General features: G+C 38.8%; 2 protein-coding genes across 2 annotated transcripts in view; one reads left to right on the top strand and one right to left on the bottom strand.

The window, feature by feature from the left end:
• The window catches only part of LOC134610292 (protein-lysine 6-oxidase-like), a 31,746-nt gene extending 31,086 nt beyond the window's left edge, over window positions 1-660 (top strand). The window contains exon 7 of the mRNA XM_063453236.1: window positions 405-660. Coding sequence (XP_063309306.1) covers window positions 405-411 — 7 coding nt within the window. The 3' untranslated portion in view covers window positions 412-660. The remainder of the gene's footprint in view (window positions 1-404) is intronic.
• A 6,900-nt stretch (window positions 661-7,560) lies between these two features.
• On the bottom strand, window positions 7,561-16,936 carry DAPK3 (death associated protein kinase 3). The gene is made up of 8 exons (XM_063455635.1): window positions 16,769-16,936; window positions 15,146-15,506; window positions 14,456-14,585; window positions 14,305-14,353; window positions 11,148-11,174; window positions 10,388-10,540; window positions 10,212-10,257; window positions 7,561-9,156 (listed from the first exon to the last, which is right to left on the bottom strand). Exons 1-8 carry the CDS (start codon window positions 16,828-16,830, stop codon window positions 8,617-8,619), a joined length of 1,368 nt encoding a protein of 455 aa, XP_063311705.1. The 5' UTR covers window positions 16,831-16,936; the 3' UTR covers window positions 7,561-8,616.
• Window positions 16,937-23,104: the final 6,168 nt, after the last annotated feature.

Raw genomic sequence — 23,104 nt, forward strand, 5'->3', positions numbered from 1 at the left:
CTCTTCAGCTACTGGTCCACTTTGTCTGTCATATTAGGTTTTGTCTTGTAAATATATTGTACAACACTGTGGAATATGTTGGCACTATATGAATAATTGAAATTGGGTAATTAGTTCTCGACAGAAGGAAAATAAACTGGGATACAGAGCGAGATGGGAAATATTGTATCCAGTAAGGCAAGAAATAAAAGATTGAGTTATGAATAAAGTTTTATGTATGGATGTATACATACAAAGAGGTCTGGTGCATTACATGTTGATGAGGAACACTGGCTTGTGATAGTGCAGTTACCTCCTCATTTTGTGGTTTTGTGTCAAATATAAATATTGCTATGCAATTAAATTTTGTGCAAGGGAAATGTGACCTCCTGTGACTAATTCAAAATCTAAACTCTTTTCTCCAGCATTTGACATCTGATGCAAGTTGTATACGAACCCTGACTGCCATATGGAACAGACTGTTTGTCATGTCTACATCTAGCTTTCCAGAGAAATAAAACGTCAATACAGAAGATTATTTATTTTGTGATCCACAGAGCACTCTGTACTTTGTATGTGTGTTTGTTTTTTTACCATCAAGCCAAATGATAGTTAAACCAAAAATTATATTTGGTGTTACCAAATTGATTAAATATTCTATATTAATGCCAAGATCCTACAAATATTGGCCCATGCTTTCTTTATCTGTTTAATTTAATCGGTTTTAGTTTTTTTCAAGAATTTTTTTTCTTGTCTCTCATAATGCATTAGATTTTCCCATAGATATAAAAGTAATAAAAAGATCAAGAATAATACTTAAGGATACGAGACCAGAATAAAAGATTTTAAATGCGCCCTTTCGTTTACTGTGATGCCTTTTTTTAAATATATTTTTAGGTGTTTTTTTATTTTTTTTAATTTAGCCACAATGTGTTGAGTTGGTCAAATGCTTTTCAAACATTTTATTATTAGCATGTATTATTTTTAAATATTTGATCCACAGGACACTTTGTAGTTTGTATGTTTGTTTTGTGTTTTTTTTTTTTTTTTACCATCAAGTCAAAGCATTTTGTAATCGACTGTAAACCAGTACCATGGTTTAGTTAATAAACACCCTTAATAAGATGAAAAATGTATCTTTATCTGTGGGATTCAGTTCTTCCCTTGTGACAAATAACTTAGGTCTCACATTACTGAAGGACACAAGTCAAAGCTTCAGATGTGCAAAGTGCTTATTCGACAAATTATCACATACCAATATATTTAAATAATGTGCAATGGCTAGATTACATCTGGGCCCTTATTTGTCAGGAGCCACATCCACTTGTGAATGACCTGGGGCACACACAACCCCATCTTTATAAACACAGGTTACTTGGCAGTTATAAGTGAAAACTCACACTTGTAGTTTACACAGCAGCAAAAAACAAACATCTCACAACAGAGAACTGTAGTCAGTCTATTTCCCATCATGCAAGAAAAAGGCCAGGCCAGTATAAAAAAACGTGTATGTAAGTATATACACATACATACACACTATGTGGACAAAAGCATTGGGACACCTGACCATTACACCAACAGACATCACATTCTAAAAAATATGGACATTAATATGTAGTTGGTTGCCCCTTTTACAGCTATAACACTCTTCTGGGAAGGCTTTTGACAAGATTTTGGAGTTTTTCTGTGGAAATTATGGCCCGTTCATCTAGGCACTGATGTTGGGCGAGAAGACCTGGTTCGCAATCTCTGTTCTAGTTCATCCCAAATGTGTTCAATGGAGTTGAGGTCAGGGCTCTGTGTAGGCCAGTCAAGTTCTTCCACACCAAACTCATTCAACCATGTATTTATGGACCTTGCTTTGTGCAATGGGGCACAGTCATACTAGAATTAAAAAAAAAAGGGCTTTCCCCAAACTGTGCCCACAAAGTTGGAAGCAAAGCATTGTCCAACATGTCTTTTGGTATGTAAGTGTATATGAGAATCACAAAGCTGTACATGTAATGTTTAGCATGTTAAAATTAAAAGACCAATCACAGCAATGTGATGAGAGGCCATATTCTACTCTTCACATCCCATCTCATTCCACATTTCAGTAAGCATTCCACCTTAATCAATTGTTCCATTATCTCCCATTCCACCTGTTTTCATTGCACACTAGTCAAAACCTCCCCGGGTAAATTCTAAAAGAAACATCTAATTTACTTCCCCTACCTCTCTCCAGGCATTTTAATGCTGATTGTAGTTGAAAGTGGATAGTGGCATGTCTGTCAGACTCCAAATCTCTCATGGCATCTTCCTACATGTAATGTGGACTGTGTGGAAAGCACTTACTGATTTGTAAGTCATATCTCTGTATGGAGATATCAAGACTTTTCATTAAATACATGAAATAGAAATCAGCTTTACAAAAAGACTACATTACAGACTGCTGTGATTCTCCATTTACAAATATGAAAGGTTTATTGGCTTCAAGTCAACTTTTAATTTTAAGAAAATTATAGGGTGGTTTTACTTTATTCAAAGAACACTGGCTGCCTAGTCACCAAAACAACTTTTGCTTAAAGGGATTCTCCAGTGCCAGGAAAACATATTAGTTTTACTGGCACTGCAGGACCCTATAGTGCCCCTCTCTTAAAACCCCTTCAATGACTTACCTGAATACAGCGCCGATGTCCCTGCAATGGCCGTGCACGCACATTAGACCTCCCCATAGGAAAGCATTATTCAGTGCTTTCTGATGGGGATTTCGGCAACGCTGTAGGTCCGCACATAGCGTGAGGACGTCCAGCGTCGTTATAGCACACTTTTCGTGTTCCAAGAACACGGAAGTCCCTCTAGCGGCTGTCTGATAAACAGCCACGAAAGGAGGACTTAACCTTGCAAGGTAATTATTGCCGTTTATGAAAACTGCAATAATTACATTTGCAGGGTTAAGGGTAGTGGGAGTTGGCACCCAGACCACTCCAATGGGCAGAAGTAGTCTGGGTGCCTGGAGTGTACCTTTAATGAAGCAGTTATGGTGTATAGCTTTTGCCTGTGCAGTCTCACTGCTTAATTCTCTGCCACTTAGGGGTTATATCAGTTTGTTTATACAGCCCTAGTCACACTTCCTTGCATGTGACCTACAGATCCTTCTTAAACACTTCCTGTAAAGAGTCATCTAATGTTTACACTTCCTTCATTGCAAATTCTGTTTAATTTAGAATTGTTTATCTCTTGCTGTGTTAATAGCTTGTTAGACCCTGCTGAAGCCTTCTGTACGTGATTAATTGCAATTTACATAGCAGGAGATAAAAACTTTTAAAGTAAGTTACAGATGATTGAAAATGAAACCATGTTTTTTGTCATGCAGGCCGTGTCAGTCACAGCCAGGGGAGGTGTGGCTAGGGCTGCATAAACAGAAACAAAAGTGATTTAACTCCTAAATGGCAGTGAATTGAGCAATGGGACTGCAGAGGCATAATCTATACACAAAAACTGCTTAATTAAGCCAATGTTTTGATAACTATAATGTCCCTTTAACCCCTTCACGACCGCTGACGGTTCAGGACCGTCATCGGAAAAATCCCCTTGAGGACCGGTGACGGTCCTGAACCGTCATAACGGTATTATGTACTTACCCGATCGCCATCGTTGCTCCCGGTGTGGGGAAACTGCCTGACAGCCCAGGCATTCTCCCCGCGGCGAATTAGGACCCCGCGGTTACATGGTCACAATAGGTGTCCAAGTGGCTGCCTGCAGGTGGACTGCCTGAACTGACAGGCAGTCTCCCTGCATGTGTAAAATAAAAAAATAAAAATGATGTTACTGTTAATAAAAATATAATTATATATGAGTATATATATATATATATATATATATATGACATATCTATATAATATATGTCTATATATCATATATATGTCATACTAAGCGTATTTTATATATATTAATATAAAAATACACTTATAATTAAATTACACACGTATATATAATAACTATATATGTTGGTTATATATATATATATATATATTATAAAATACAAATAAAAAGTAAATTTAAATAAATTAAAAAAGTAAAAAAATTATATATGAAATGTTATTCTAATTGTATTCTGATTATATATATATATATATATATATATATATATATATATACACACATATATATTTATATTAAAATACACTTGGAGTGAAATTATATATACATCTATGTATATATAAATAAAAATAATACGAAATATATATATATCCACACAAAATTACATAAATAATTTCATAAATATACACATAGACTTCAAATATATAACTATGCATATATATTTAAATTCTACGTGGGCATTTATGTGATATTTTTACATAATTAAGTAATTTTATTGATTGCAATTTGAGAGACCTGCCTGACAACTCAGGCGGAAAGTCCAGAGAATTTAATTTGCTAGCACTGTATTTAACCCTGTAACTTTCTATGTAACCCTAAAACCTGTACATGGGGGGTACTGTTTTACTCGGGAGACTTCGCTGAACACACATATTAGTGTTTCAAAACAGTAAAACATATTAAAGTGGTGATATTGTCAGTAAAAGTGACTTTTTTTGCATTTCTCACACACAAACGTCACTTTCACTGATGATATAATTGTTGTAATACGTTTTACTGTTTTGAAACACTAATATTTGTGTTCAGCGAAGTCTCCAGAGTATAACAGTACCCCCCATGTAAAGGTTTTATAGTGTTTTTGAAAGTCACAGCGTCAAATATTTTTACATTGAAAATAGCCAGGTTGGTTATGTTGCCTTTGAGAGTGTATGGTAGCCCAGGAATGAGAATTACCCCCATGATGGCATACCATTTGCAAAAGAAGACAACCCAAGGTATTGCAAATGGGATATGTCCAGTCTTTTTAGCAGCCATCTAGTCACAAACACTGGCCAAAATTAGCGTTCAATTAATTTTTTTATTTTTTTTCACACACAAACAAATATGAATGCTAACTTTGGCCAGTGTTTGTGATTAAGTGGCTACAAAAAAAAGACTGGACATACCCCATATTGAATACCCTGGGTTGTCTACTTTAAAAAAAATATGTACATGTGGGGTGTTATTCAGAGATTTATGACAGATAACAGTGTTACAATGTCACTATTGATACATTTTAAAAATATATATTTTGAAACAGCAATTTCCTATTTGTACTTATAGCCCTATAACCTGGAAAAAAAGCACTTAAACACTGGGTGTTTTTAAACTCAGGACACAATTTTTAATCTATCTAGCAGTTTTTTTTTCATTAGCTTTCATAGGTATGTAAAAGATTTTTCAAGCAAAAGTAAAAAAAAAACATGTTTTTTTTTTTAAATTTGTCACCATATTTTTTTTTTAAAGTAAATTATATGACATGATACAAATAATGGTATGTAAAGAAAGCCCTTTTTGTCCTGAAAAAAAACCCCAATATATAACTTGGATGGGAACAGTAAATGAGAGAGAGGAAAATTACAGCTAAACACAAACACCACAAAAGTGTTAAAATAGCCCTGGTCCTGAATGTACAACATGGACAAAACAGGCCGGTCCTGAAGGGGTTAAAGATTAAAAAAAATAAAAATAAATGTTTTAAACACTGCAGATGTGACTTAGAAAAGTAACTTTTTGTTTTCTTTTTTAAATGAAGTAGTTCTTAATGGTAAGCCCTAGAAGGTCAAACATCTTAAAGGTGATTAGGCTCAATAAAGAGGAAATTCATGCTAGTGCTCACCCCTTAACAGATAAGTCACCCCCTAAACAAAATCAACACATCTGCATATTTTAATATTGATAGGAGCAGGGTAATAAACATACACGTCCACTAACACTTATCTGGAGTTGCTCTCTGATTTCTGTGATTGATGCTTGCCTTGCATTTTGGATTGCGTTACCTCTGTTTGAGACGAGGACATGCATATGAAGAAATGGTACTGGGTTAAAACACCTCCCCCCCCCACACACCCACACAAACTGGCAGTAAAATGTAACTGACAAAGGCAAACATTTCCCTTTCCCTTTCTTACTTGAATGCTTTTCATATCTGCCATTTTGAATTACTGGCTTAAAATGTCCTTATAGAATTTGCAAGCCATCTGTGTTCCCTACAGAACCTCTGTGTGAGAATGTTCGTACTGAGCAGATGTTCCCTATACTGTACCGAGAGCCAAAAGCTGAAGAAATTGGCCATTGGTCCCCTTCTCCTCACATAGTAAATGCTTTTGAAACATGTACAGGAATGTGTAGTGCTACAGAGGTTGAACAACTTCCCCCTAGCCATACCTCTGCATCCCTACATGCTCAGTGGGACCTATCTGTACAGAAATTCCATTAAAAAATGCATATGTAAAAGGTCTTCAATAGTGCAGTTTGTGTACATGTGGCATTGTGCATTGTACAGTAAGGATTAAAGACACACTGGTGTCTGCTTCATCTCATTAAACTGGTTATAGTGTCTGGAGTCCCGTGCTACTGTTATTTAAGTCAGTATTAAAAAGGTTTTTTTTATGCTAAATGTGAGTCACCAGCAGCCCATCCCCTCTGTGCTGCTTTCGTTAATGAGGACATATTAGCCTGAGAAGCAATGGACACCTGTGATGGGCTAAAAGTGTAAGCTGACTGTTTTAAGCATATCAGAGCTTCAACTGACAGTATGAAGGGTATGACTACAATTAAGTGTGTAATCTCTGCCTTAGCCACAGATTACACACTGGCCACCCACAGCCCAGCCTCCAGAAGGGGCTGGACTGTGGTGGCCAGGGACCCTTATTTAATGTTAAACTGCTCTAAAGTGGTTTTACAATGGCGGGACAATGCCTAGGGGTTCCAGGCACTATAACCAATTCAGAGAGATGAAGTTGCTATAGTGACTACAGTGTCCCTTAAATCTACATGGAATATCTTGCCTGCACCCAAATAGCCAGATATGGCATGTAAAAACATAAAATTTGTGGTTAACTTTTAGTTAGCCATTGTGGTATACATCTACCTCAGTACTAAAAGTGGCTCTTTAAAGCCTGGTGTGAACTCTTGCTTTGACCTGGAAATATGTCGAGGTTTAAAGCAAAGTAACATTGCAGAGTGAAAATCAAAGAAACTGCCTATGCCTCTTACTGGTGTTTATACTACAGAGCAGATTTTGAGACTGTTATGTACATGCCATGTAGGCTACTGCACCTGAGTACACATGGTAGGTCACTGTAGCAATGGCTCACTTGTAAGAGTACGTTATATTAAAAAGGTAGCCATGTCAAATAATTAAACGTGTCTCCAATACTGATGGTAAGTTACTTACAGTCACCATTTCCCATGATGCTTAGCCAGCCAAACAGCTGGCATAGTTCACAAATGTCTGCTTATTTTATAACTCAAAATCGCAACCACTTACTAGAAAATGTAATATGATGTGTCCAATTGTACGCACATATATTCACAGCTAGGATGCTTAAATTTACTAACGAATGAAAATTCAAGTTAATTCATTGCTATCTTTGCGATCATATTGCTATCTAGATACATTTCTCTGTAGGCACTAGATATTAAAAAAAACAAACAAACAAAAAAAAAAAACGCTAATCGCAGGAATATATAAAGCTTAATTTTTTATACACAAAATCGGACACCAAATCTGTACGACACATTACTTCATACACATACTAAGCTGATACATTGCCTTTCGTGAATCTCCATGATCTTTTCAGAAAATGTGTAAATTTTGTTAGATGCATGTGAGACAGAAAACAAACTCTTCACCAAGATGTGAAATCCTAGTGTTGGTCACTCTGACCAACATTCCATCTCCTGTCCTACAGTAGCAAACACATGGACCTCTGTTTTTCAAGTGCAGACAGACAGGATCTACAAATATATAAATGCCCTTCGAGAAAAAAAAAAAAAGTCTTATAGAGGATGCCATTATAGAAGCGGTTCCCAATTCTTCTTTAGAATAGGGACAAAAGTAAGAGAGAAATGTTGTTTAATAGTGCACAATTAAACGGTGCCCCCTGGTGGCATCACAGAGTAATGTGTACATGTGCAAAATTGAGGTTTATTTACCATTTCATATATAGTACTCTTATGAAGTGTTACATGTTACAAACATATTTAACATATCATTAAAACATACGTTTTTTTTTTTGTATAAAATTAAATTTAATAATAAGGTTACATTTTGCAGGTTCTGTGACAGTCATACAATAACCACACCTGAAAAAAAGCCATGCACAAGCCCCATAGAAAAGCACAGTTTATTTAATCATCATTCTGGTTAATTTATGGTAGGTTCTGTAAAGTCTAGAAGTTATACTTCATACCCATGAAGCACCTGTATACCGTGTACATAATTCCATGCAGCGTAAGAACTAGCTTAGTAGAGAATATGAAAGAAAATGCAATTTAGGTTAAATTAAGCAAGCTCCCATCTTAATTACACTTGTTGAACAAACACTTTCTTCACCTTTCAGCACCATTAGATTTCAGAAAATATCTTTTGACCTGGAGTACCCAACAAACTCAAACAGGTGCTACCAAATCTGTCGGGTCTGTTAGTTAAATCTTTTCCTTTCAGCAACCCCATTATTTTTCCCCTTCACTACATTTCCATTTTCTGAAAAAGCTCATAACCTCCACTTTTCAGCACACTCCTCTAACATCCATCTGTTCTATCCGTTCTTTTTCTATAGTTTTTAGTAACTCTTCTACAAAACTCATCTCTGCAGTTATCTGAGCTGTTAACGTTTCATATCGGTTTTCTAATCGGCCAAAGCGTCTCCTAAGGCCATTAGCATTGGCCATTGTACCCTTAAGGTCTTCCTGAACTTGGCGACGCTGATTCTCCCCACGTTGTAGCTCCTGACGTAAACCTGACAACTGGCGCCCTACGGCCTCTTGCTCCTCACGATACCAACTTTCCTTCTCTTCATAAATTGAGCGAAGGGCGCAGAGGTCTTCTCGGGATGTGGCCTGACTCTTCTGAAGATCACGAAGTGCATCTTCTGCTGCACCTAGTTCCTCCAGCACATGGCTAAACCTTTCAAAGTTCACATAGGTGTTGTTAGGTGGCATACTAGAGTGTGACTTGATAGTGTATTCCTTTAAACGGGTTGTCTTCAAGCGCCGGCGTTCAGGACGCTTGCCGCTGTCCTCATGACGCACATTGCGACGTTTGATAGCCTAAAGAGGGAATAATTAATAAATAAAAGTTAGATCCCATTCACAAGTACAATAAAAAAAAAAAAAAAAAGTGTCCACTGTTCAAAGCAATCCTAACAAAGTAATTCATTCCAGCTAGCCAGAACAGGCAAAGGTCTATTACTAAGGCACCTTTCTAATAAGATTTTTTTTGTGGTATTTTAAGATGCTTCTGTAGTCTGTTACACTATATTATTATTTTATTATTTATATAGTGCCATCAGATTCCGTAGCGCTGTCGTATCAGATTCCATGTCTGGGTGGACTAACAGACATGTAATTGTAACCAGACAGACAACTGGACGTACAGGAGAAGTGGAGGGCTCTGCTCAATGAGCTTACATTCTAGAGGGAGTGGGGTATGGTGATACAAAGTGTAAAAGTAGGGTTATGAAGTAGGTGGTTAGAAAAGTATTCACTGAGGGCTTAGTAGGTGATTTTTGACAGTTGCAGGAGAGGAGTCATGGGGGGTGGGGGATAAAACCAGTTTAATTGATAAGCTTTCTTGAAGTGAGTTTTCAATAAATTTTTGAATGAGTGGAGACTGGGTGAAAGTCTTACAGAGAATGGAAGGGAGTTCCACAGAAGAGGTGCAGCCCTGGAGAAATCTTGGAGGCGAGCATTAGAGGTGGGCGTACTAACAGAGGATATACATAGGTCTTTGGCAGAGTGTAGGGGCCTCGATGGGACATACTTGTGTATTAGGGAGGATAGGTAGATTGGAGCAGCATTATGTAGGGACTTGTAAGCAAGCACCAGAATTTTAAATTGAGCCCTATCTCTAACTGGAAGCCAATGTAGGGACTGACAGAGCGGGGAGGCATGGGAGGTGCGAGCGGACAGGAAAATGAGCCTCGCCACCGCAATCATTATAGATTGCAGCGGTGCAATCTGGGAACATGCAAGACCACTGAGAAGTGTATTGCAGTAGTCAAGGCGAGAGAGAACAAGAGCATGGACCAGCACCTTCGCCGCTACCTATAAATTTGAGATTTTAAGAACAAAAATTTGTATTCCATATCTCTTTTTTTACTAACCTTAATCCATGAATGCTCCAAACTTTGATCAATTGTCATCCGTTTCCTAAGAGAGAAATAAAGAACAGTTATGTTTCCAGGAAAGGTTCATCTTTGATCTGTAAATTTTAAAAATGCCTTTAAAATATCTTCCAATTAACCAGTGGCACAGTTGAGACATTAAACAAAGCACTCACTTGGGGTCCTTCACCAACAGTCGTCGGATGAAATCTTTGGCCAATTCACTTGTATTGCTAAAGTATTCCTCATCAAAATCATAATTAACACCAGAAATATTTGTTAAGGTTTCCTGCTTTGTCTCTCCCAGAAAGGGAGATGCTCCGCTGAGACTATGTAAAGCAGAAAAAAAAAAGTAAACAGGAGTAATAAATAATAATTACACAACTAAAAATAAAAACAAGCATGCAGAAGAGATCTCACTTTTAAATTAAAAAAAAAAAAAATTAACTACAAAGATATTAATGCAAATTAATTCAATGGCAATCTTTTAGCAATTTATTAAATACCCGATATAATTTTTACACCTTTGCCCCTCTAATTTGAGGACATAGAATCAGAGGGGCAAAGGTTTAAAAATAATATCAGGAAGTATTACTTTACTGAGAGGTGGATGCATGGAATAGCCTTCCAGCTGAAGTCGTAGAGGTTAACACAGTGAGGGAGTTTAAGCATGAGTGGGATAAGAATCAAGCTATCCTAGATTTAAGATAAGGCCAGGGACTAATGAAAGTATTTAGAAAATTGGTCAGACTAGATGGGCAGAATGGTTATCTGCTGTCACATTCGATGTTACTCTGGCAAAAATATATAGTATGTACAAATACAAGCCCTATCATTAGTATGTAAGAATTCATATTGCGGGCATCAAACAAAAACAGGTCCCTTAAAAGGAGCCCAGTTAACTACCATGTTGTATCGATTACAGAATATACTCACAGAATGTAGGTGATCACTCCGATGCTCCTAAAACAAGAATTAATTCATATATTAGAAATCAAGGTATTTAGATTAGTGCTACTGCATGTCAAAGGCTTTGTGAAGGGGGCGGGACTTATCGTATGTCTCTCTGACTGGTTGGACACCAGGAGCAGCAATATAGAGCAGACACACTAATTGGTGTGAGTTGGAGGCAGGGACACTAATGGGACAGATTGGGGGCATGGACACTTAAACTAACATAAAGCTGTAAAGTACCTACAGTGTTCCTTTAAACATGTAGTATAGGCAAAAGAGTCCAGAATAGAGATGGGTTGTGCAGAGATTGGTCACCTCTTTGCTCTTCCTGATATATGCTAATGCAATGAAACTAGAGACTATTTTTTGACAATTAGCTGCTGGTTTGTCATACACATATAGCCTAAAAACGTCCCTTCTAATAGAATGCACTTCCTTTAGTGCTGATAAATTAACGACTGGTCTAAAGCGCCAAAGCAGTACTCCAATCCACTTGTCCATCATGACAATCTACATGTCCTGATACACAAAATTTCAGATCGGACCTCATGCCAAAAGCCGTGCACATTTATTCACTAAAAAAAAACTTAAATAAAAAAATATTCTACAACTTTGTCACCATTTTACTATTCAGATTTAATGTGCAAAAATTTGGAGTTTAGTGAATAACTAGTCCCCCCCATAATGTCTGTGTGTAAGTCTTGTTTGTAATGTGTTTTGATGTCTGGTATGTGCAATGTGTGTGGGGTGTTTGTGTGAAAACGGTTTGCTTGGTTTTTCTTTCTGCAGGATGTGGGGTCCAGCAGAGGTTATATTCCCTGGAGGTTGAATGGGATAGCATGTGGTCTACACTTCTCGTGGGTGCTCACCACAATAATCTCAGCATCATGGTCCCGGTGGTCAGTGGGAATTTCAGCGGCTGTGTTTTGACTCCATTAGTGAGTGTTGACTGAAAGGGAGTGCTTAATATTGTCTGCACCCATCAGAGGTGCAGTCCCCGACAATGACACCTTCCCAAGCTCAGACCCCCTTGTAGCAGCCCAGTTACTTGCAATTCCTGGCAGAGCAGGCAGAGGGATTGATTCCTGCCTAGAAGACTATTGGGGTCCCTGGTGTTGGAGGAGAAGGACGGGCATCGTAGTGGGATAGGTCAGAATTCCAAGTCAGGGACCAATCACTTACTGTTCCCGTTACACTGTATGATTCTCAGGTTTATACAGGCATCATCCAGATGAGACCAATAACCATTACAAACCCAGTAATGCATTATTTCATTAGGTGCAATTTCATGTTTTGCCATGGAGTTATCAGCTATAACAGACGTGCTACCAATGAAGATGTGAACGAAAACGTGTATTTCTGTGGGGTGTCTTCACAGGTCTATAAATGTAGGGTTGTGGTGTAGTGTATGCATGCAGGAATGTATATATATATATATATACACACACACACACACACACACACACACACACACACACTTCTTTACCTCAGCTGTAATTTTTCCACTTCCTGATCATTTGAATTTTCCCCACTCCTCTCTTTCTCTCCTCATACATATCCCCCTCTTTCTAACCCAACACTTATCTACCCATCACCATCCATCATACTTGATTACTGGAGGAAGGGGCTTCGTCCCTGGATTACAGTGGTGCCAGAGAAAGCTGGGCTTTAGCAAGTTCTAAACATAGTGGCTCCCATGCTTGCTCTGTAAATGATATGGTACATCATAGAGCCAAGTTTAGAACGTATCCAACCGTAGCTTGGAGAACGAGTGGCACTCATGTCAACATTTGTAGTTTTGGTCCCCAAGTTTCCCCTTCACCCAACAGCTGAAAGTGGTAAGTAGTTGCAGGTGTTTTAATCCCACACAAACTCTACCAGGTTCAATTTCCACAATACTTTGCAAAGTAGCAATAGATATTGCCAGCCCCAGGCCCAGAGCAAGAGTTAACATTAAGGTCAATGTATAAATGTTTCATTATCATCTTGTCCTTACTGTAAGCATCACATAAAAAGGAATACTACAGGATTAGAAATACAGGCATGTATTCCTAGTGCTATAGTGTCCCCTACCAATCTAGGTGTCCCCCCTCCCCCCTTTTGCAGGGACTGCTCTGCCTTTTTGTTGATTGAGCTCAGATAAACTAATGCTTCGCCAAAGAGAAGCATTAGAAAGCTAATGATCACGCACAGCAAAACACTGCACTGCGCCAATCAAATAATCTCAATGAGAGTCATTTGAGCTATAACAGAGTTTATAGCTGTGATCGCACCTTTAATTGCTGTTTTCCTGATAGCCACTAGAGACGTGTTAATGAAAACATTACCATTCCTGCAAAACATCAATGTTTTCAACTGCAGGATGAAAATTACAAAGACATGGCGCCCAGACCACTTCATTGAGATGGTCTAGGTGTCTAGAGTATTTTGTGAGCAAATCAGGGCCAAATGTTACTACCTGCGTCCCCCTTTATCTTGTTAAGAAATATTCTGGGACTCAGACTCTGCATATTCAATGTCCTAGTTAACTGTGACGTGAATGTATTATATCTGTGCGAGTGTCTGGGTTTATTTATATGGAGAGTCTAGGTGTTAAAAGTCAAGGCATGTTTAAATGAATATGATCATTCGGTTAAGCAGTGGACCAAGGTCTGAATGAAAAGGTGTATTTGAAACCCATTCTCTCCTCCTTTGTCTGGATAGGATCTGAAATTTAAAAAGTAGCTGTGAAAAATTCTACAACTTTGTCACCATTTTACTCTTCAGATTTAAAATGCAAAAATTTGGTGTTTAGTGAATAACTAGTGTCCGCCCATAATGTCTGTGTGTAATGTGTGTATGTCTCGATACAGCCCCGCCAACACTTAGATGAGCGGGATCAACCAGACTAGTAAGCGCCTCTCACCTCGCTGGCTGTTTACTACGATAGTGTTGTGTATATTGGAGTTTCACAAATATATAATTCACTCCCGCTATAACTGAACAGCAGTGAATGGGGTATTAGCAGGGGATGAGGAGACAGGGCTGTGCCGTGATTGATCCAGAACAATGTGACCTGTAACTCTGCTTTGTACAATGAATTTGCGTAACAGTTTCTGTAGGTTTCCCCTTAAATCACAAACAATAGATGCGGTCTTACCACATATCAGCCTCCAAACCCAGTGGTTCATAGTTCACAATTTCAGGAGCTATAGAAGAAGAAAAGGAAAAAAATATATATATTAAATATTAAAACACACATGGACATGGTAAAACACACACACACACACACACACACACACGTAACCCACCTACAAATTCTGGAGTTCCAAAGATATTTTTGAACTCATTTCCAGCTTGTATTTTGTGAGCAATTCCAAAATCTATGAGTTTGATCCTTGGGTTAGGAGTGCTTTGGTCCAGCAACATGATGTTCTCTGGCTGTAGGAAAGATAGAGTCGTGTGATTTCCCACTATTAAAGACACTGTCTGTATAGGATCTAAAATACATAGATAATCCTGGGAAAAATGATTTCCTATCATTTCACCTTTCCCTGCCACTGTGACAATAATATCATTTTGTCACAGGTCATAGATAGCGTACATCTACAAGTCAACTTAAAGCACATACTTCACTTTTCCCAGAAGAAATCAATGGGTGTATTTTATGAATTAGCTTGTTTAGGCAAGTCCCAAGTCGAATGTCATGTCTTGTTATAATCATTTGTCTGATTTCCCTAATGTACAATGCCATGGCATTATCTAAATAACTAATGTAGAATAGCCAATACTGAAATACATGCACTTTACTGTAACTAGCCTTAAAGAATACAATACTACTAAAGGCATTAATGTGGAACACATATGATTTGGTTTTTAAATTAGTATGACTGGTCACTATAAAACATGTGGGGACAGGGAGCAAAGCAATGTATCATTATTTACTGGAACAGAATTTGTAACATTAAAACGATGAGATAATGCAAAATAATGAGTCATACCTTGAGATCAAAATGTGCAATGCTTTTGTCATGTAGATAGTGGACACCATCCAAAATCTGTTTTAAGAACATGGTTGCTTCTTCCTCACTCAAACTCTCCTTCTGTGCCAAAAAGTCAAACAGCTCCCCTCCAGACACTAATTCAAGTATCAGAACCACATCTGTGCGGTTCTCAAACACATCGTGCAGAGTGATGATGTTTGGGTGTTGAATCTCTCTCAAGATGTCAACTTCCCTCTCAATTTCTTCCTTGCTGACCCCACGACGGCTGGATGACAGTCGACGCTTCTTGATAAACTTAGCTGCATACTCCATACCTGTCCGGCGCTCACGGCATTTTCGCACAATGGCAAACTGACCACTAAAAGAAAAAAAAGAAAAAACAAAAGGGAAAAAAAAGAAAGTAAATACATTTCTGAAAAAAGTTATGATATGATGGATTACACATAAAACAACATGTACCAAATAAAAGAATGTAATTGGGCAGCGTTTGGTATTGCAAGTTGTGCATTAACACCTAAAGGAACACTCAAGGCACCATAACAACTTCATTGGTCCCTGGCTCATCTTTAGAGGTTAAATCGCACGCTCTGGTTTAACCCCAAATTCTGTGTTCCAGCGCCGAATCTCTATGTCCTTCTGCTTGCTCAGAATCTGGAAACTGGAAGACTTGGCCAGCAGCACCGCTGATCAGCTTCCAGCAGTCGACTGACGCTCTAAGCCAACTGGCATTGCTGTCTGAGTTTTCCAGATTTTAAACAAATGTAAGGGCAGTGGAGCAGAGAGAATTGGCAAGGTAACACAGACTTTGGGGTTAAACCATTCTATGTCGGTTTAAGGTGGGACAGTGCCATAAACCTCCTGTCACCCTAACAACTTAATATTGATGAAGTTGTTATGGCACTCAAACTGGTCCTTTAAAGTCAGCTTTAGTTAAAGGAACACTATAGTTACCTAAATAAAGCAGTTTTAGTGTATAGATCATTCCCCTGCAATTTCACTGCTCAATTCACTGTCATTTAGGAGTTAAATCACTTTGTTTCTGTTTATGCAGCCCTTGCCACACCTCCCCTGACAGAGTCTGCATGAAAAAAAAAAACTGGTTTCACTTTCAAACAGATGTAATTTACCTTAAATAATTGTATATCAATCTCTAAATTGAACTTTAATTACATACAAGAGGCTCTTGCAGGGTCTAGCAAGCTATTAACATAGCAGGGGATAAGAAAATCTTAATTAAACAGAACTTGCAATAAAGAAAGACTACAGGAAGTGTTTATGGAAGGCTGTGCAAGTCACATGCAGGGAGGTGTGACTAGGGTTCATAAACAAAGGGATTTAACTCCTAAATGGCAGAGGAATTTTAGCAATTCACAATGAAATAGTAACACAATGCGATGTTTAGAGAATCAGCCCCTACATTACTGACAAATGTGAATCTCGCTCATAAATAATAATAATAATAATAATAACAACAATAATAATGCCAATATAGGAAAGAAGTGAAGCTACTAAAAAGTATAGAAAGTGAAGTAATAAATAGTAATAGGACAATAGGAGAGAGACATACAATACAGACAGACACAATACATGGAGAATGTCATAGATTATCATTTCTATCACCTCCCCAGCTCCTCTCCCATCTCGAAGAAGTCCTCCACATTCTCCTGCCGGAATCCGCTCATCCTGCCGGGTTCGGTGAGCTCCTCACACAGTCACAGGCACCGGTGGGCACTAAGAACTCCCGGTATCCTCCCACCTTCCACCTTATTTCCGGGCTCCAATACTTGGAATGCCAGGACAATGACGTCAACCCCACAGCTTTACATCAGCTCCCAGCTGATTGGCTCACAACATGCCCAACAGAACGAGTTCTAAGCGCGCAGGTCTCCGGCGAGTCACCAGCAGAACGCTCGTGATAGGTGGCCGAGGACGTCATTGACGCGGACACGTCACCATGGAAACTGCGTTAAGACCGTAGAAGGAGCATTGGATAATAGAGTTGTACACACTAAAGACAAACACATCTTCATTGTTTGTGTTTTGAGGAAGGGGTGTTTGGCTAGTTGTCTTTGGAACTGGGTTAACACAATTGTTTTGAGTCGCTGGAAACGTAATCAGAAATCTGGTGTATGTTTTCAGCATCTCCACAACCACTGTTTAATCCCCTCAGCTCAGCCTGTGTTATCTAACAATGAAACTTAACCTAGCATTTTAACCTAGACCACACGCAGTAGTTATGGTGCTATGGACAATGCTTTTTACTTCCCTTCCACCCCCTAAATCATCTCAATTTTTACATCCCTATCTCCTCTCATTGTTATGTGCATATGTTTCACATAAAGGGACACTCTAACAGGCCTATTCAATAAAGTGAGAATTCAAAGTGAATCCCCAAATTTAAGATCAAAGATGCCAAATTGGAAAAAATAAATAAATAATAAAGCCAGTTATGCTTTTCATTCAGGTACTCTGGCCTTAAATTTGAAATTCACTTTAAATTCTCTCTGAATTCTCACTTTGGTAAATCATTTTGTAAGGTGAAAAATAAATAGATATAAGAATATGCAAGGATTTTACTGCCTTAGGCAAAAATTCATATAGCCTGCTCCTATGTATATCCCACATCTCTTTTCAGTCTCTTTGCCCATATCTGTCTCCTTTGTATTATCTTATTTTTTTCCACAAGTCTCTTTGTTTTTGCAGTTTCTTTTCCCATCATTTGTTCTCATCCTAATTTTCATTTCCCACTGTCTGTCCACCAGTCTTTTAATTTAAGGAGTTCTGTGGCTCAGGAAAGAAAATTCCATGTCTGACTGAGATGTTCCTTAGATAATATCCTGTAGTCAAACATTGGGTGTGTCTTATCTTAAAATAAAAAAAAATCAAATCATTCCTAACTAAGCCCTTGATTGCTATTGTTCCAGCCAAACAATATGAATTCACCTGTGTGCAGACAGCAAACACACTTAGTGGGTATTAGGTGAAACAAACACACAAATTACCCTTAGTTAGCTGTATTGTAGATAAAGGATTCCTCTTATATCCTCAAGGCAATAACAACAAAACACCAAAAAATGGCAATCTACAATACAGAAATAATAGAGAGGGACATAGCGCAATATTGTCACAGAGAATAGAAATAAGTAATATAGAGGATTGCACTCACAAACATAGTTTGATTGAAGGCATATCAAATATAATGGTGTGGAAACTTCAGGACTGGTTGGACATCAATTTCATGCATAGGAGGAAAAAGAGAAATAATAGTGCAGAGTATCCAAGTAAAAAAGTTACACGCTTTATTCACAAATACACTTACAAAATGGAAGTGTCAAACAGGCACATCAGGTTCAGATGGAATAACGAATCCCAATGGAAGAATCCAATGGAGCAGGAAAGCCAGATGTACAAATAAAATAAAATAAAAATGTAGAATAAAATCAGCAGTAAAATACTCTAAACACTGTACTGAACAAGCCCTACGCGTTTCGTTCAAAGTTTAACTTCCTCAGGGGCATCGAGCATAATACCGTCATATGCAAGCATAAGATCTTAGTCCACAGTCTCTCTTTTTAAATCCGTCCGTTTTGGCGCGAAAACGCCAGCTTAATCGCTTACTTCCGGGTTCGGACTCCATACCACTTCCGGTTACGTCATGCGTTCCGGAGTTGCTGGCCAAGCCTCGCTTTGATTTCATTCACAGATGCGGAAGTGGCAGGGGGAAGAGTTCCACTTCGTTCATACGTTCAAACACAAGTCCACATTATACAGAAAAACGAAAACAATGTGCAGAATCAACAACATATCACATATGAATATTGATTAACCATAGAAACAACATTAGTTGGAGGCTTTCTTAATGTTGTTTCTATGGTTAATCAATATTCATATGTGATATGTTGTTGATTCTGCACATTGTTTTCGTTTTTCTGTATAATGTGGACTTGTGTTTGAACGTATGAACGAAGTGGAACTCTTCCCCCTGCCACTTCCGCATCTGTGAATGAAATCAAAGCGAGGCTTGGCCAGCAACTCCGGAACGCATGACGTAACCGGAAGTGGTATGGAGTCCGAACCCGGAAGTAAGCGATTAAGCTGGCGTTTTCGCGCCAAAACGGACGGATTTAAAAAGAGAGACTGTGGACTAAGATCTTATGCTTGCATATGGACGGTATTATGCTCGATGCCCCTGAGGAAGTTCAACTTTGAACGAAACGCGTAGGGCTTGTTCAGTACAGTGTTTAGAGTATTTTACTGCTGATTTTATTCTACATTTTTATTTTATTTTATTTGTACATCTGGCTTTCCTGCTCCATTGGATTCTTCCATTGGGATTCGTTATTCCATCTGAACCTGATGTGCCTGTTTGACACTTCCATTTTGTAAGTGTATTTGTGAATAAAGCGTGTAACTTTTTTACTTGGATACTCTGCACTATTATTTCTCTTTTTCCTCCTATGCATGAAATTGATGTCCAACCAGTCCTGAAGTTTCCACACCATTATATTTGATATGCCTTCAATCAAACTATGTTTGTGAGTGCAATCCTCTATATTACTTATTTCTATTCTCTGTGACAATATTGCGCTATGTCCCTCTCTATTATTTCTGTATTGTAGATTGCCATTTTTTGGTGTTTTGTTGTTATTGTTCCAGCCAAACCTACTATTTCTAAATCCTACACAGATATCTCTGTCTTCTTTGATCAAGAAGACAAAGAAAATTATATCTGCATAGATTATATGATTATGCAGTTGGGCTTTTGCATAGTATGATGTCCCAGAGGCAGAGTATATCACCACTCTCCTGCTGAGGTCATGGAGGAGATACTATTCAGAATATGTTAACACAATATTCTTTCTTTCCTAAAAGGGCGGGTTACTTTTATTTCGTGACAAAAAGACAAGAAACTTGCATCCTTGTATACACTACAGAGGACTTAACAGAATGGACGTTAAAACTGTTTAGCCATCTGTTTATTTTATGATGAAGTTCCATGATACAAAGCTACAACAATATGTGGTTATCATCCTCTCCTTTAGCTCGTGCACAGTCTAATTGTTCTCTCTCTTCTGGCTGTTATGACAATTTATTCAAAATAGTAGTTATTACGCCACACATAAAAACACCACCCTCTATTCTACCACTCTCTATTCTTCACTTTCTCCACATTTGTGGAGTGTGTTACTGTTTTCTTAAATAATGATGTACTATCCTCCATTCCCATGCTATTCTGTCAACCATTTAATCTGTGTTCCAGCCTACCCATACAACAGAAACTGTGTTCCTCTTTGTTCATCAGTTCCTTGCTGAATGACATCATAATTTCTATTCCATCTTCATTCTCCTTGATTACTTTGCTGCCTTTAATACAGTTAATCAATCATCATTTACTCTACATTGATAAACCTTGATTACTTGATATCATTGGTACTGCCCTCTCATGGCTCTCATCCTGACTTTTTGGTCGCCCCTTTAGAGCTTCCTTCCACGTTACATGCCCATATCTCATCCCTATTCCAGTTGGTGAACAACAAGTCTATGTTCTTGATCCCCTCCTCTTTTCTTTTTGCACAACCCCTATGGCAGAAATTAGGTCCTCTTATGGCTTAAATGGCTTCTTATTTCCAGATTACGTCCAGATCTTCTTCCCCCCCTTCACTCCTGATCTATCCACCGGCATTTTATACTGACTTTCTGTCGTTGTGTCCTGGAAGTCCTCACGTTTTGTGCAGATTAACCCGCATAACACAGAAGTACTCTACTGCTCTTCCCCATCTGTTTCACCCAGCCTTCCACCCCCTTGTCTTATCTTAGATCCTAAAACCACTTCCACCTCATCCACAGCTCGCAACCTAGGTCTCATCTTTGACTCTTTGCAACTTTTTATAGAAAGTAGCCATACTTTCCCAGGTATTCATTCTCTCAATAAATAAGATTATTAAGATTCAAATAATTATGGTTAATTAACAGCAAAAAAATAATCTAAATCTAAGAACTGAATTTTAAGCCAGATGGCATCTTATCTTTCTGGTTGCTGTGATCAAATACCAAAGAACTGTATCCAATAGATTTGCTCCCTGCAACACTTTATGACAGATCTGCTAAAATGCAAAAATATTTGTATTACTTAGTTCCTTTACCAAAAGGGTCTCTTTGATCCTCTCCTCGGCAATGCATTATGGGGTGTGGACAGGGGATCTTTTCCCTCTCTCCCTATTTCTGTGTATGATCCACATAATCACACACCCACACACATCCTATATCAGTATTCTGTTTACAAGGCAATTCAACAGTCAAACAGTTTAGGCTCAAAATGGCTGTATATTTACTATGATAAATGCTGAGTTAGCATTCTGTTGAACTCTATTAATCGTCATGCTCTTATTGTTATAAAATCAGGAAAACTCTAATAAAGCTTGTAAAATAAATAAAATAAAGAAACATATAGGCACCCTTACTTCCTTTGATCATTCTCACCTTTTCACTATTCAGAAGATCCTTCATTTCCCCCTTACTCTTCTGTAAGACTTGTATCCCATTCCCTCATCCTCACCAGACTAGACTACTGCAAATCTCTTCTGCTGCTCAACCTTCCTAAATGATCCATCACTCACTCCAGCAAATACAAATGCAGTTGCTGCATTCACCTGAACATGCCCCAGTTTGGTCATGCCTTGCTCCTTCTTCAAAAACTCAATTTGCTTCCAATTTGACAGCACTCTGTTTTCAATAGCCTCACCCTGGTATACAAGTCCCTCCACAACCCTTCTCTTCTCCCTCTTCAAATATCATCATCCCATCTTGCTATAACTCTATCCATCCAGTTCGACCCCCTCTTCTATATCTCTTACACCAAGGTTTCTCAACCTGTTGTATGCATACTGCATAAGGTATATGCACCAAAAGCACGGGGTACACCAAGAGCTGGCTGGTTGGCCACCTTAGGGCCCCCCAGGAGATGGCCAGCTGTATGATAAGGCAGAGTAGGCATCTGCTTACCCGGACAGCAGATGCTTTCTCTGCTCAAATACAGTGTCGGGGGGAGGCTGTAGCCAGTCTCTGAGGGAGCTGTGATCTCCATACTCTTTCAGGACTGCTCCCTTGCATGCTCTATGATAATGCGGGAAGGCAGGTTATTACGTCACTCTGGCCCCAGCATCACAGAACCATACGAGGGCGCAGACCAAGACGACAATGAAGATGAAAGCAGCCACACTAGTCCCCAGAGAAAGGATCCACTCCAGCTCTCCCATGGGTAGGGAGGTTGGGTGGACTTAAATAAAATAATTAAAAAATAATAATTTCTGAGTGTGATTGAAAGAATTTGTATGTTGTTGACTTCATCCAATGCAATGGTTTCCCGTAGAAAAGCATTGGGAGGCCATTGTGCATGCACGCAAAACTCCGTGCTGCACCAATCAGTATCTCCTCATAGAGATGCATTGATTCTATGAGGAATGTATAGCTCCTCTATGCAGAGTGTGGGTATTCTGAATGTAGGTGCCTGCAGTGCCATATTATAGACACCAAAACCACTACAGTAAACTGTAGTGGTTCTGGTGACTACAGTGTCCCTTTAAAGGACAATTGTGCAGGATAGTTTTGTGCACCACTCCTGAGGTACCTTAAGGCAGCCCTGTTATTGTTTGTAAATTACAATGTAGAATGTATTTTTTCCTACTGCGATTCTAATATTTTGTATATCAAAAAATAACTGTCAGGATCCCGCGGGCGGCTGCGAGGGGAGGCTGCAGTCCGCTCGCGGCACTCACCCTCCAGCCGTCCGCGGTCCCCTCCCTGGCGTGCGCTCGGCGGGCGGCATCCTCCCAGCCACGGATGCCGCCCGCGTCTTCCTCTACGTCCCCCAGCGGCAGCATGCATGACGCTGCACGCAGGGAGACCGCCCATTTTACTAAACGCCGGGGTCAGCCACCTGACCCGGCGTTAAAGGCA

This window comes from Pelobates fuscus, chromosome 5 (assembly GCF_036172605.1).
Source record: "Pelobates fuscus isolate aPelFus1 chromosome 5, aPelFus1.pri, whole genome shotgun sequence".
Classification (NCBI taxonomy): domain Eukaryota; kingdom Metazoa; phylum Chordata; class Amphibia; order Anura; family Pelobatidae; genus Pelobates; species Pelobates fuscus.